This window comes from Mesoplodon mirus (assembly GCF_964341445.2).
Source record: "Mesoplodon mirus genome assembly, chromosome: 8".
Taxonomy (NCBI): domain Eukaryota; kingdom Metazoa; phylum Chordata; class Mammalia; order Artiodactyla; family Ziphiidae; genus Mesoplodon; species Mesoplodon mirus.
The window spans coordinates 89,285,912-89,302,303 of record NC_138984.1 but is presented as its reverse complement, the minus strand read 5'-3'; the positions used below and the strand labels follow the sequence as shown (position 1 = coordinate 89,302,303).

The 16,392-nt window shown below is 36.7% G+C and overlaps 1 protein-coding gene across 4 annotated transcripts in view; it reads left to right on the top strand.

The window, feature by feature from the left end:
- ATF2 (activating transcription factor 2) overlaps positions 1-16,392 on the top strand; it is an 86,333-nt gene that overhangs the window by 57,955 nt on the left and 11,986 nt on the right. For all 4 annotated transcript variants that reach the window (XM_082630157.1, XM_082630156.1, XM_082630155.1 and 1 more), the window contains 2 exons: positions 7,416-7,565; positions 10,593-10,799. In XM_082630157.1, the coding sequence (XP_082486283.1) occupies positions 7,416-7,565; positions 10,593-10,799 (357 nt within the window). The remainder of the gene's footprint in view (positions 1-7,415; positions 7,566-10,592; positions 10,800-16,392) is intronic.

Here is a 16,392-nt window from a genome sequence, read left to right as displayed (position 1 = left end):
AATTATCGATATGTATGTTCCTATTCCCATTTTCTTAATTGTTTTGGGTTTGTTATTGTAGGTCTTTTCCTTCTCTTGTGTTTCTTGCCTAGAGAAGTTCCTTTAGCATTTGTTGTAAAGCTGGTTTGGTGGTGCTGAACTCTCTCAGCTTTTGCTTGTCTGTAAAGGTTTTAATTTCTCCATCAAATCTGAATGAGATCCTTGCTGGGTAGAGTAATCTTGGTTGTAGGTTTTTCTCCTTCATCATTTTAAATATGTCCTGCCAGTCCCTTCTGGCTTGCAGAGTTTCTGCTGAAAGATCAGCTGTTAACCTTATGGGGATTCCCTTGTGTGTTATTTGTTGTTTTTCCCTTGCTGCTTTTAATGTTTTCTTTGTATTTAATTTTTGACAGTTTGATTAATACGTGTCTTGGCATGTTTCTCCTTGGATTTATCCTGTATGGGACTCTCTGTACTTCCTGGACTTGATTAACTATTTCCTTTCCCATATTAGGGAAGTTTTCTACTATAATTGCTTCAAATATTTTCTCAGTCCCTTTCTTTTTCTCTTCTTCTTCTGGAACCCCTATAATTCGAATGTTGGTGCGTTTAATGTTGCCCCAGAGGTCTCTGAGACTGTCCTCAGTTCTTTTCATTCTTTTTTATTTATTCTGCTCTGCAGTAGTTATTTCTATTATTTTTTTTTTTCTTTTTTTTTTTTTTTTTTTTGCAGTATGCGGGCCTCTCACTGTTGTGGCCTCCCCCGTTGCGGAGCACAGGCTCCGGACGCACAGGCCCAGCGGCCATGGCTCACGGGCCCAGCCGCTCCGCGGCATATGGGATCCTCCCAGACCGGGGCACGAACCCGCATCCCCTGCATCAGCAGGCGGACTCTCAACCACTGCGCCACCAGGGAGGCCCTATTTCTATTATTTTATCTTCCAGGACACTTACCCGTTCTTCTGCCTCAGTTATTCTGCTATTGATCCCATCTAGAGTATTTTTAAATTCATTTATTGTGTTGTTCATCGTTGCTTGTTTCATCTTCAGTTCTTCTAGGTCCTTGTTAAATGTTTCTTGCCTTTTGTCTATTCTATTTCCAAGATTTTGGATCATCTTTACTATCATTATTCTGAATTCTTTTTCAGGTAGACTGCCTATTTCCTCTTCATTTGTTAGGTCTGGTGGGTTTTTATCTTGCTCCTTCACCTGCTGTGTGTTTTTCTGTCTTCTAATTGTGCTTATCTTACTGTGTTTGGGGTCTCCTTTTTGCAGGCTGCAGGTTCGTAGTTCCCGTTGTTTTTGGTGTCTGTCCCCAGTGGCTAAAGTTGGTTCAGTGGGTTGTGTAGGCTTTCTGGTGGAGGGTACTAGTGCCTGTGTTCTGGTGGATGAGGCCGGATCTTGTCTTCTTGGTGGGCAGGTCCACGTCTGGTGGTGTGTTTTGGGGTGTCTGTGGACTTATGATTTTAGGCAGCCTCTCTGCTAATGGGTGGGATTGTGTTCCTGTCTTGCTAGTTGTTTGGCATAGGGTGTCCAGCACTGTAGCTTGCTGGCTGTTGAGTGAAGCTGGGTATTGACGTTGAGATGGAGATCTCTGGGAGATTTTTGCCGTTTGATATTATGTGGAGCTGGGAGGTCTCTTGTGGACCAGTGTCCTGAAGTTGGCTCTCCCACCTCAGAGGCACAGCACTGACTCCTGGCTGCAGCACCAAGAGCCTTTTGGGAGGTCTCAGGTCTTCTGCCAGAGTTTAGTAGGTGTTCTGTAGGAGTTGTTCCACATGTAGATGTATTTCTGGTGTATCTGTGGAGAGGAAGGTGATCTCCGCGTCTTACTCTTCCACCATCTTCCTAGGAGCCTGTTTACTCTTTAACTGACACGATCTCTAAGAAAAAAGTTTTCAACATAGTAGTTGAATTTTACAACACTAAAATTTAACTCTAAACATTAAAGCACTAAGTCTGCTTAGAAATATAGTAATAAAGATTTTAGTTTTCTTTCAGTGTATACCTTTAGTTTAAAATTAAAATTATGCGTAGCTTTTATTGTACATGTTAGAGAATATAGACTTGTTAAATCTTATTTACTTTCTCTGAGTATTCAGTCTTTATTAAACTTAACTAGATGTCTCTATTGATAGAAATTTTGATCTTAGTAATGGACTGACCAGTGTCTGATAGTCTTCTTAATGATTACTAAAATATACTTACAATACTTAATATTAGACAAAAGCTCTAGTTTGGAAAAACTTTTATTTAAAATATGTTTGTTCAGTGAAGTAAGAGTCAATAGACAGAATTTCTGGTCCTAGCTCTGTTTCTCTTATAACTCCCTCTGTGATTCTGGGAAGTAGCTTCACTCTTTGGGCCTTAGTTTCTTTATCTGTAAGATGGTAATTGGACTAATTGATTAGCTCCAAATTTCTACTGTAAAATAAATATTTTTATATGTTTTCATTAATTTGGGGGGGGGGACCAAATAGTTGCCATTCTTTAAAATATCTCTAACATATATGTGGGTGGATTGTAGATATCCTTATATTAGTTGTAAAATGTATATGAATAATGACAACTTTCTTCACCTAACCCACTGTAATTTCTTTTAGTGTATGTGTGTTTTCGTTGCTGTTTAAAAAAAAAATCTGCAGTTCAGAGCAGTGTTAATTAACCCTTGAAAATCTTTTTCTTACATTTTGTACCCAGTGGCACACTTTTCCAAGTTAGACCCATCGTAATCAGTGTAACAGCATGGAGTAAACATTAGAGCTTCCTCCCTGGATGAGTACTCTATACCCTAGGGCAGTCAAGAGAGGATAATGAATGCTGCTTTTAATTGCTCTATAAGGTAGTAACTTGCCCTACTAAAGATTATTCAAGAGAGTGATGTTTATGTACTTTAGACTCCCCTATGTGCAGTTACTGTATTTCATTAATTCTAAGAGTTAAGCTCTTAACTATAAAACTTTAAATGCTCTTCTTTGTTTTCTACCTAAGGACTTAAAAATGTTTACCAACACATAATTTACCAAGCTTCACATCTGAACCAATATGTATATTTATGTACATTTTATATCCAGAAATGTAAGCCCTAACCTAACGCTATAGATTGGTGTTTTGTTTGTTTGTTTGTTTGTTTGTTTTTCCGGTACACGGGCCTCTCACTGTTGTGGCCTCTCCTGTTGCGGAGCACAGGCTCCAGACGCGCAGGCTCAGCGGCCATGGCTCACAGGCCCAGCCGCTCCGCGGCATGTGGGACCTTCCCAGACCAGGGCACGAACCCATGTCCCCTGCATCGGCAGGCAGACTCTCAGCCACTGCGCCACCAGGGAAGCCCCATATAGATTGGTTTTTAAAAGATATAAGTATGCACACTCAGATCCTCCTCCTTCTGTTTATATGACCCATACCTTCAGACTCCTGTCTTTTTACTTTCAGTTCTTTGACCATTTAGCCTAAGTATTCCTACCTGATTACAGCCAACTACTGCTTTGGTCACCTACCTAATTAATTTTAATCCATCCACTTCCACATTAGCCCATCAGTTATGAGTGTCCCAATTTCCTGGATCTTAGCTGCTAATGTGGTCATTTCTGCTTGTTTAAAAAAGAAGGAAGAAAAAAAGGAACCAGGAATCTGACTTGGATTCTGAAAGATGCAGTGTATCACATGGTCTTGAGAATATATTTTCCATAATAAAATATGTCTGAAGCTAAAACAGTCCTTAAGATGAACCCCTAAGTACTTTTTTCCCCTCTAAGTATATTTTGAAAATACAAAAGTATAGGAACTTTCCTGATTCTTTGGTGTCCTCACCCTGACAACTGTGCTAAAAAAATAGAGGCCTCAATAGCTGTTTTTGAAAAAAAGTAAGGAAGGGACTTCCCTGGTGGTCCAGTGGTAAAGAATCCGCCTTACAATGCAGGGGACGCGGGTTCGATCCCTGGTCAGGGAACTAAGATCCCACATCATGCCTCAGGGCAACTAAGCCGTCACGCCACAACTACTGAGCTCGCGTGCCTCAAACTGCAGAGCCCACGCACTCTGGAACCCACACACCACTACAGAGCCCACGCATCCTGGAGCCTGTGTGCCACAACCAGAGAAGAGAAAACCCACATGCCACAACTAGAGAGAAGCCTGCACACAACAACAAAAGATCCTGTGTGCCTCAACAAAGACCCAGTTCAGCCAAAAATAAATAAAATAAATAAATTTTAAAAAAGAAAAAAGTAAGGAAGTTGATACTTAAGAAATCCTTTTATGAATCAGGTAATTTTGCATATTATATTTAATCTTTTACCTCAGCCCTGCAAGGAAATTATCATTGTTCCCAGTTTTACAAACAAGGAAACACAGACTCAGAGATTGAAATGATTTGTTCAGAGTCACACAGATTGTTTGAGGCAGAGTTAAATTCTAAACAATAAAGTGTCTTCTCAGCTGTATACATTATGTATGCTAATATGTATATGGTATATGTTACATATACTAACCTATTGTGGTGCTATTTGCAATTCATAAAGAAGTATTCAGTCAGAAAAGATGGAAAAAACATACCTGATCCTGGAGTGACAGGACTTTAGCAGTTGCAGTATCAGACTTGGCATTCCTAATCCTTTGTGGTTGTGTTTCATGCCGTGTGGCTTGCGAGATCTTAGTTCCCCGACCAGGGATTGAACCCGGGCCCATGGCAGTGAAAGCGTGGAGTCCTAGCCACTGGACTGCCAGGGAATTCCCTTGTGGTTGTCTTCTGAATCATCAAGCCATCCAGCCTTAATTTCCTTATCTTCCTTAATTTTTATCTTCCTTATCTTCCTTAATTTTTTCCTTTTTCTTTTTTCTTTATTGATTTTTCCTTTTTTCCTTTTTCCTTTTTTTTTGGTAGGATAACATACGTAACATGATGCCATGGAAAAACTGTGCACTTTAAAATTAAGGAGATCCACGTTCAAATCTAGGATTTTAACTAGCTTAATGGCTGTGTGACCTTGGGCAAATGATCTCTAGTGTCCTAATCTGTAAAATTGGAATGCTGTTTATTAGAAACTTGTTGAAAAACTACTGATAATGCAACAACAGGGATGGATCTCAAGTGCATTATGCTAAAGGAAAGAAGCCAGATTCAAAAGGCTATACACTGTATGATTCCATTTATATGATATTCTGGAAAAGGCAAAACTTTGGGGATCAAAAAACAGACTAGTGGTTTCCAGGGGCTGTGGGTGGGAGGAGAGTGTGACAGGAAAGAAGCATGAGGAAAGTTTGGGGGGGTAATAGAACTGTTCTGTATCCTGATTGTAGGGGGTGGTTGCACAACTGTATGTGCTTGTTGAAACTCACAGAACTGTACACTAAAAACAGTTCATTTTATTTTATGTAACTTATACCTCAACAAAACATTTTTTACACTACTTTGTTTTCAAAATCATACCTAGAATCTACAATGATTAGCAGTAGAAAATGTCTATTAACACTTGTCTAGTTAGAATTACTGCTTCAGTGGAAATTTTGATCTTTTCATATATGCTTGTTTTTTTTTAATTATTATTTTTTGGCTGTGTTGGGTCTTAATTGCTGCACGCCGCTTTCTCTATTTGCAGCAAGCGGGGCTTCACTTGTTGCGGAGCACAGGCTCTAGGCACGTGGGCTTCAGTGGTTGCAGCACGTGGGCTCAGTAGTTGCGGTGCAAGGGCTCTAGGGCACGTGGGCTTCGATAGTTGTGGCTTGTGAGCTCAGTAGTTGTGGCTTGCGGGTTCTAGAGCACAGGCTCAGTAGTTGTGGTGCACAGGCTTAGTTGCTCTGCAGCATGTGGGATCTTCCCGGACCAGGGATTGAACCCATGTCCCCTGCACTGGCAGGTGGATTCTTAACCACTGTGCCACCAGGGAAGTCCTGTGCTTCAGTTTTTAAGGCATCTGGATCAATTATAGATGGTAAGAAGATATATACAGGTGAAAATAAAGAAATTACAAATTTTCTAAATTGTTCTTAGTTGGAATAAATGAAAACAATTGTATTAGAATCATTTGGGAGACTTTTTCTAAAGCTCTTCTCTATTATCTACCCCTTTATGCTATTTCCAGGGAAAGAAGAGAGGAAAGGTTGCCAAGAATCTGTTTTTAGCATGTGATACCAAGGCAGTTAATTGACTTCTAGGAAGTGTGGGGAGCACTGGGTAGACTGCAGCATAGTTCTTATATCAGTATTTGTAACCTCCCTCCCCACCACATGTGCACCTGAGTGTGGATCTTAGGAAAATGTAATGACATATCTCTTCACCAGATTTTGTTATAAAACTGTATTTTGAGCTCAAGGGCTACTTCTGAGTTATTAAGAACAATATCATCAATAATAGTCCCAGGTCTCTCAGATCCCTGATATCCCTTTCATTGCTAAGATACTATAATATACTATTTTGTGCTAATTATTTCATATTTATAGATCATAACAATAAAACCACCCCAAAGATCCCATGTGCCATTTTCAAAGAAACCAATTTCTCTGTCCATTAGCAAATATATTTGTTGTCCATCTGTGTAGCAAATCAATGTACCAGTTGCTAAAAGGGATGCAAAGAAATAAAAGGCAATCTCTGCTCTTAAAGAGCTTACTGTCTGTTTGGGGAGATAAGATACTCATATATTTTTGCTGATAGAATAATAAGCTTTACTCAAATGGTGGTTTTTTTTGTTTTGCTTTAAAGAAGTAGCCATAAATGTCTAGAGCTTCATTATAACGCTAGATCTGCCATACTCTTGACAGTGAGTTGGGTACAGTTCACTGGCAAAATGGAACATAGTAGAAGGGATAGACTTGGAGCTAGGTCTGCTTACTGGTGACAGGGAAGACCTAAGGGAGGCAAACCCGGCTGTGGGTTCTAGGAGAAGGTTCAGTCTGACAGTCAGTGCAGTGGCCTAAAAAATGCAACATCAGGTCATTGTCCAAGTAAGCAGTGACATCAGACCTGCAAGCAGAGATCAAATGGACTCAATTCTGAAAAAGAAGATATTTAGGTCTAAGAATCTAGGCAGAGCCTGAAAAGACTGGGATATGGGATATAGGAATGGGGTAGGAGAAAATAGGTGAAACATACATAATTAACTTGTTTTGCTTATTTTAGTCGAACAAATCTAGTTATTTTCAGTCAACAGTGTTTTTAGTTTTCACTCTTTTCTCAAAATTGATTAGGAATAGCAAAGTATAGAACCCTCTAGTAGTACTAGACAAAAAAGATTCAGGCAAACTTTCCAAAGGTCCTGTTTGTCTTACTGATATTTAGGAATGCAGTGGAATATGATAAATCAAAACTAATATTAAAGCCGAATGTATTTATGTATTCCTTAAAAAATAATTTCTTTTGGTTAACCAAAGAGTATGCTGGGAGTTGGATTTGGGTGGAAAGCAGGAAACGTTTTTTTTAATTGGTGTTTGCATTTCAGAGATTAAAAGCTGCTTTGACCCAGCAACATCCTCCAGTTACCAATGGCGATACTGTCAAAGGTCATGGTAGCGGACTGGTTAGGACTCAATCAGAGGAATCTCGACCACAGTCATTACAACAGCCAGCCACATCCACTACAGAAACTCCGGTATGTGTGTTGTTTTTATCATTCAGTGCTCAGTTATCCTTAAAAAAAACCAAACAAACACAGTGTAACTTAAATGACTATATGCTTTGAAAAATTTTTTCTGGTAAAATTTTATTCCAAAAGTGTATAAAAAGCCTTAGGAAAAGGTAGTTCAATGTAAAAGTATTGATACAAAAAATAATTTAAAATAATCAAGCAATTGTTACTGCTCATGGCACCCTGTAAATGTTTCTGTGAGTGTATGTTGGTTTGACATGGCATAATGTCCATCAATACTTCTTTTTTTTGTTTTTAATTTATTTTGTGTGTGTGTGTGTGTGTGTGTGGTACGCGGGCCTCTCACTGTTGTGGCCTCTCCCGCTGCGGAGCACAGGCTCCGGACGCGCAGGCTCAGCGGCCATGGCTCACGGGCCCAGCCGCTCCGCGGCATGTGGGATCCTCCCAGACGGGGGCACGAACCCGTGTCCCCTGCATCGGCAGGCGGACTCTCAACCACTGCGCCACCAGGGAAGCCCTCCATCAATATTTTTTTGTGTGTGTGTGGTACGCGGGCCTCTCACTGTTGTGGCCTCTCCCGTTGCGGAGCACAGTCTCCGGATGCGCAGGCTCAGTGGCCATGGCTCACGGGCCCAGCCTCTCCGCGGCATGTGGGATCCTCCCGGACCGGGGCACGAACCCATGTCCCCTGCATCGGCAGGCGGACTCTCAACCACTGCGCCACCAGGGAAGCCCCCATCAATACTTTTTAAAGAAAACTTTTTTTTTTCTGTTGATTGTATTCAACAAGTAATGTATATAGGTATTATATTACTAATATAAGTCAAACGATTCTTGAATTAACATTTGTGAAATACAGCAAAGGAGCAGATAGGCTTAATGGCAGCTATTTATACAGAGGCCCTTTTCACTTATCTTTAATTTGTTACCACCCATTAGATGATTGATATTTCTATAAGTCTGCAGTATATTTCTACAGTAAGCATTACTATATTTCTGTTAAATGTTCCAGAGCTCTATTTAGACCTTTTATCTTCTCTACTTAAAGAATATTCACATTTAAAAGTATAACTTTCCAATTAAAGAAACACAGTTACACAGCAAGTTTTAGACTGCCTACTAAGCATAGGTATTTAGATTACTGTATTTTATCTTTGTGAAACTTAAGATAAAGTGGAATGTAGCTGTGGTTGTCATCCACTAAGCAGCTTTACTTAGGGGCCAAGAGAGGGGAAAAGTGAATAGGTTCTCATGTCATAATTCAGGGGTTAGCAAACTAGCTCATGAGCCGAATGCAGCTTATGGCTATTTCTTTGTACGGCCTGTAAGCTTAGTATGGCTTTTACATCTTTAAAAGTTTATTTAAAAGAAAATAAATGAATATAATTTATTTTCTTATACTAACTGTAGTTTCCCTGGATCTAGTTTTCATTTATAGCTTTATATTTTATTGTATTGGAATGAAGCTCCATGAGGGCAGGACTTTTATGTTTGTTCACTGCTGTATCACTAGCATAGCTCCTGTATTTTTTTTGAATGAAGTGGAATGAATGAATCACTGGAAGGAGAGAGAAGAGGAGGAATATATGCTTCTAAGTAGCCTCAAATCCTTGTTAGGGGTAATGATATACAAATATAACTCTGTAATAGTTTCTGCTTACAATACTTGTGATTAGCCTTTGCTGTAGTAACCAAGTTGTCAATTAAAAACAAAAAACAAAAACTGTTCTCTCCTATTCAGTAAAATTTTAAAACCTGCTATTATCAGTAAGTTAAGAGGATAAAGAAAAGAATATATTTCAAAGTTACCATTCTTGAAGCCAGCCATAGAAAGATTTTTCTAAAAGATTAAATTGCAATTATGTAGGTAAAAGAATGATTTAATACTTGATCTTAATTACAGTTAAAATACAGTATAAACGAAATAACCCTCACAATATTTAACGCTAGCTACTTGGAAAAGGAATGATAACTTTGATTTTTTGGAGTTTGTAGAGTGAGAACTAATTCAGGTTATTTCCCTGCAGAACTTATCTTAAGTTTTTAAGATTTTTGCTTATTGTATAGATTAAGAGAAGATAGAAGTTTTTGTTCACATCATTTTAAAATACCATTAAGTAGAGGTTTTTCAGGCTGCTTCTTTGGATCATGTGTCTGTGGCCACAAAGTGCTGTTTCTTTTGCACTATTTCTAAGAGTTCATATACTGTCTCCTGTATTTAAGTGTTGTGTGGCACAATTTTGGGATTTGTGAGAAGCTTGAAGATGTTATTCTGTAGTCCTAAACACTGGACTGTATCACTAGTGACTGAAGATTCCTGTCTCTGGCTGATCTGGCAGGGCAGGGGGACCAATTAAAATGAAAATCTAGACTCTGTGGGATTCTACCCACCAGGAAAATGAGCATTAATAATTATATGAACCTGACCCTTAGAAAAAGACTGACCCCAAATGTCAAAAACTGAAGAAGAGCTGAATACACTAAAATATGTATGTACTTTCAACTCCTTAATTTTAGAGAAACCAATTTTTAAAGAAAATTTACAGATTTAATGCTATTTTTTATTTCAAAAATAGCTTAGAAAACATGGTTTCTCATAATGAATTTAAATAGGAAGTTATTTTTATTTTAGTACCTTAATAATTATCAAAGGATTGAATAATACCACAATGTTTGCTTAAAAGTACACTTGGAAAAATACAAGATGGAAAACTACAAGATCTGTACATGATCATTTGTATTGCATTTTTAATTTCTTTGTATTCTATAAAAATGAAAATACTATACAAACTTTAAAGAATACATTCACTGTGATAGTTAATTAGTGAGAATCTTGTTTTAGCAATGCTCATTTATTTCAAGGAATTTGTTAAACCACAGGGTGATTTTCACATTGCTCCACAATATTGATGTATACAATGAGACTTAGAAAATAAAATTAGTGGCTCTCACCTTTGCCACCCTTTACTGCCTGTGTTAATTTAATCACTAGGTACAAATATAAAAAACTTTCATTTGTGTCTATTATAGGCTTCTCCAGCTCACACAACTCCACAGACCCAAAATACAACTGGTCGTCGAAGAAGAGCAGCTAATGAAGATCCTGATGAAAAAAGAAGGAAGTTTCTGGAAAGAAATAGAGCAGCAGCTTCAAGATGCAGACAAAAAAGAAAAGTCTGGGTTCAATCTTTAGAAAAGAAAGCAGAAGACTTGAGTTCATTAAATGGTCAACTGCAGGTATGGTGCATATATGTAAATTGTTTTTATTTTTAATAATTATGAACACACATTTTCCCTATTTTTTCCTAGTTAGCCATACAGACATTTTAGGACACAATATTGGGTGTGTATGGAATCTATAGTAAAGTGCAGTTTTATAAACCTATTTGAATACCGAGATGAAGTAATATAAAACTTTCAACACTGATACAGTGAAGAAATTTTTAAATATAAGTGTTTACTTATATAGTACAAAAGTACCTAAACTATCTGGCTTAAACTTTATAAAGTTGTGAAATAGAGTTCAAACAAAGAATCTCAAAATGTAAGATATTACTGGTATTTTACTTATTTGTTGGTTTATATCACAACTATAAAGTTGCTGCAATTTGTAGTTTGTTTTTAGTTCTTTTGTTCTTTGAATTATAAATTTTGTTTTGTTTTGTTTGTTTTATTTAAAGTGAATATAGTGCTCGTGAAAGGTACCAGATTGACAGCTTTGGAAACTGAAGGACTCTAATTATCCACAGAACAGGTACAATATGGCCAGTGGCAGTAAACATCATTTCATACTGCCCTGCCAGTGTGCCTCAGATACATTTCTTAGGAACCTTATGGGGTATAAAGGTTTAAGGCTCCTTCCTGTTCAGTCTTCGGTAAGATTTGCAATGATGGTATTGGGCAGCACTAAGTCTGTTTCCTTCCTTCTGTTTTTTCTTCCTTTTTTATTGTTATTGTTAATGTTGTGAATATTCTCAAGTAAAAACTTCTAAAATACCAACTGATGAGCATCAACTAGAAAATTGATGTTAATGAATTGTAGTTGTTATTGGTCAACCTTCTGAGCTATCCATTCCTAGTTAAAAATGAATCTTCTGTGTAATCAGAATTGATGATGAGACCTGCTCTCTTCTTATATCTTTAAAAATGTCACCCATATGAGTGTCTTGTTAAATGTTTATTTTAGGAAGAAGCTTTTTAGCACCAGGCATAGCATTTAATCTAATGTAAATTTTATAACAAAATTTTTTCATACGTGAGGCTGACATCTTTTAAACTCTATGTTGGGGGCTTCCCTGGTGGTGCAGTGGTTGAGAACCTGCCTGCTAATGCAGGGGACACGGGTTCGAGTCCTGGTCTGGGAGGATCCCACATGCCGCGGAGCACCTAGGCCCGTGAGCCACAACTACTGAGCCTGCGCATGTGGAGCCTGTGCTCCTCAACGAGAGGCCACAATAGTGAGAGGCCTGCGCACCGCGATGAAGAGTGGCCCCCGCTTGCCACAACTAGAGAAAGCCCTCGCACAGAAACGAGGACCCAACACAGCAAAAATAAATTAATTAATAAAAAATTTTAAAAAAATATGTACTTGTATACCAGGATATGTTAAGAAATAATATATTATCTGACAAATGAATTCTTATTCAAGAACTATTTTCATAATGTTTAAGAAAAAAACTTGAATTTTTTCTTCTTAAAGTGAAACAGATTATAGATACCAGTTTATTTATATACTATAAATATGTCTATTATTTACCAGATTTCTCTGTTAGAATATTAACTATCATCATTTAAAGTTTTAAATGTTCATATTACATTAACAAAGTGATTTAGGAGGACCTATTTTTTTCTTTTCTGTTGTTAACAAAATCATTCTTCTGAATGACTCAGCTATTTTACAGTTATATGATATTAAAGATATCTTTGTTAGCCTCACTTATCTTATCCATAGAATAGGATAATAATACTTGCTGGTCCTACTGCTGTGGGTTGTTACATACATCAGTCGAATTAGAATGTTTGCAGATATTTTAAAATATATTAATTTTAATAGGATTAATTTATCAATATTTTTCTTTGTAATTTGGCTTATTGTGCCTTTTTAAGAAGTAAAAATGTTTGAAAACTATAAAGTGGTATATAAGTATATGGTATTATTTTCATGGTACTGGACTTTATTTAGGTTGGGCCAGTTTCCTGTTTTGACCCAAGGCATAGCAGTGTTAACAGCTTTTAATGAGACATTGCTATTTCTTTAATTATACTGCAGCACTGGTCACCATTATGAATAGCAGCAGTGCTTTATTATTTCAGAAAACCTTGGAAAATTCAGCATTCAAAATAAATGTAAAATTTACTTCATTGACCTCTTGCTTTTTCTACCATCCAAACTGATTAAAATATCATTAGTAAATTGTGTTACATTTTTATATTTCCTAATTTGGGTAGAAATTTCTTGATTAGAGGAATAAAGGCAAGATTTATCACCTAGGTAAAAGTTACCTAACACTTTAGTTTTGAAGCAAGTGTGAAACTTCTACTTTTTTTTTTTTTTAAAGACGTTATTTATTTATTTATTTATTTGGCTGTGTCGGGTCTTAGTTGTGGTATGTGGGATCTTCGTTGCGGTATGCAGGGTCTTTCCTTGCGGCACACGGGCTTTTCTAGTCGTGGCATGTGGGCTCCAGAGCATGCAGGCTCAGTAGTTGCAGCACACGGGCTCTCTAGTTGTGGCGTGCAGGCTCTAGAGCTTAGTTGCCCCATGGCATGTGGGATTTTAGTTACCTGAACAGGGATTGAACTTGCATCCCCTGCACTGGAAGGCGGATTCTTAACCACTGGACCACCAGGGAAGTCCCAAAACTTTTAAATGGAAGTCAAATTCAAGAAGTCACTAAGTTAAACTCTGCAGTTGAACATAAACTCTACAGTTGAACATAACTTTAGTTAATACCTCAAATTACAAACAGAACCAGTAAAGTCAGTATATTTTTTAAATTGAGGTATAGTTGATGTATAATATACACTTATATAAGTTTTGGTGTACACATCGTGATTCATAATTGTTAAAGGTTATACTCCATTTACACTTATATAAAATATTGGCTATATTCCTTGTGCTGTACAATATATCCTTGTAGCTTATTTATTTTATATATAGTCGTTTTTACCTCTCAGTCCCCTACCCCTATCTCGCCCCTCCCCTCTTTTCTCTCCCCACTGGTAAGCTCTGTTTTTCTCAATATCTGTTTCTTTTTTGTTATATTTACTAGTTTTGTTTTTTAGATTCCAGATATAGGTGATATCGTACAGTATTGGTCTTTCTCTCATTTATGTCACTAAGCATAAAAATCAGTATTTTAAATCATTAATAATTGAGTGATGATGGCATCATGGTTAGATAAGAAAGTGTTCTTAGTTTTAGAGATGCATACCAAAATATGAAGATAGGTGAAATGATGTGTTATCAGGGATTTTTTTAAAAAATACTTTTGCAAAAAAGAAAGAGAATAAGGTCCTTCTGCATGTATTAACCTGGGAAAATGTCTGTAATATATTATTATGGGCAAAAAGAAAGTTGCTGGAAACCAACCATCCAGTGTCCATCAATAGATAAATTGTGGCATATACATCCAATGGAATATTTTTCAGCCATAAAAAGGAGTGAAAGTACATGCTACAATGTGGATGAACCTCAAAACATTATGCTTAAGTGAAAGAAGCCACACACGAAGTCATGAATTATATGACTCCATTTATATGAAATATCTAGAACAAATGAATCCATAGAGACAAAATGCAAATGTAGTTTCCAGGGACTGGGGGGGAGGAGGAAATAGGCAGAAACTGGTTAATGGATAAGGGGTTTTACTTTGAATGGACAGATAGGGGGTGGTGGTAACCGAACATGGCAGATGTACTGAACGCTACTGAACTGCTCACTTTAAAATGGTTAATTCTATATTATGGAAATTTCACCTCAATAAATTAAAGTTGCATACTAAAATGTGTAACATAATTCTTTTTCATTAATGAAAGGTTTATAGTTAGATGGATAAATGTGTAGGTATGGAAGTCAGTATAGAAATGATTCTTTAAATAGAAGTAAAATTTTAAGAATGACATGTACCAGCTTGTAACAGTGATGAAGAGGGGGTTGGAAAGCATGGATGGTTTGGGAAGAAAGGGTTCCTCAATTATGACTTTATTGTTTCAAGTGGATATATGATGTTTTGGTTGTTTTTTAGTTATTTGTCATATAAAATAAAAACAGTTCTTAAAGAGTAAGTGACACATTCTAGTTTTCAGGGTATGAAGAGTTAATGTGCTTATAATAGATTCTGGAGAAAAATTTCATTCGGTCTGCCAACAGCAAAACCGTTAACTGTGAAGAACAGAATGACTTGTAAAGAAAATTGAATGTCAAAGAAATAATTAAACTCTATGTGAAAACATTCATCAATTCTACATTTCCTTAATAATCCTTCACGTGACGTACAGGCTTAGCTGTAGTGTAGTGGGCAGTAATGACCCATGGTTGCTTATATATTATATATAATAAAAGGTTTAATGAGTGTTGAGGTGTGACTCTTCATATTTTTACCAAATATATATTAGGTTTCAAAGAAAATACTAATTATTCAACCTTATTGCCCCACTCACTGAATTTAATTATATTTTAGCTTTCTAGAGTCATTGCTTTAAAAGAGCAATTTTACCAAATTGTGTTAGATACATTTATGGTCATCTAGACCAAGAATTGGATACTGTTGGTTATAAACTATTATATTTTTAAAGGTAATATATGATTTTTGTCTTTTACTTGAAATGGTTTTAACCTCGTTATGTCTTTGTCTTTCAGCTATACTCATCGTGGGGGTTAGTTTTCAGTTTAGAATTTCAGCGTTTCTTTTATGAACAAAAGGCTGACTCTTCTCTTTATTAATAGGAGCTCCTTAACAATCTGTGGATAAAACCTGGAGAGTTTGTTGTGGATTTTGCTTTTAAAACTTAGGTATTGCAAAATGTGTGTGGAGTGGAAGCTCAGTAAATTAATGGAAGCATTCTTTGATAGCAGGATATGTGAGGAGTTTTCACTCATAAGATAATAATATGGAAAAGGTTTTGCTTATTGGTCCATTGACTTAAGGGGAATGGGATCAAATCTTTTATTCCTGGTACCTAAATGATATTTTACTTTAGTATTTATCACCTGAAATAGAAAGGAATGGCAGCAGTTGGGAGATGGTATACAATATCTGTTTAATTCCTGAAAAAAAATAGAACTGTTTTCCTTTTCCCCCCTGAGTTTTTCACTGTATTCTAGAGGGGGAAAGGATAATAGTGATGCCACCTCTACCTCATGCATTTTATTCTGAGTACTTCTTTTTACTAGCCTTTACTAAAATCTTCCCAAGACTTTACTTCCCCATCTGTCAAACTCACAGAATAAGTACTATTTTGAAGATCAAATGAGAGAGGTAATAGAAAAGTATGTTGTAACTACACTGTGAAAATGCTAATTATTTATTATTCATTCTGTCATTAAGCATCTATTGTGTGCAGGGCATGTTATTAGACACGGGATAGAACAGTGAAAAAAGACGTTGTCCTTAACACTTGCAAAATTTGTGGTCTGGCAGAGAAGACGGATGTGAAACAAGTAATTAAAGTATGAGAATAGGAAAAGAGTCATTCCCATTCATTTTGCAGAATATTTGCAAAATATTAGGAACCCTGTCATCTTTTTTTCTATTGTTGAAGATAAAAATTAAAGAACTATTTTGTTTTCAAGTATAAGGTTTTGCATCCATGACAACCCTTAAAACTT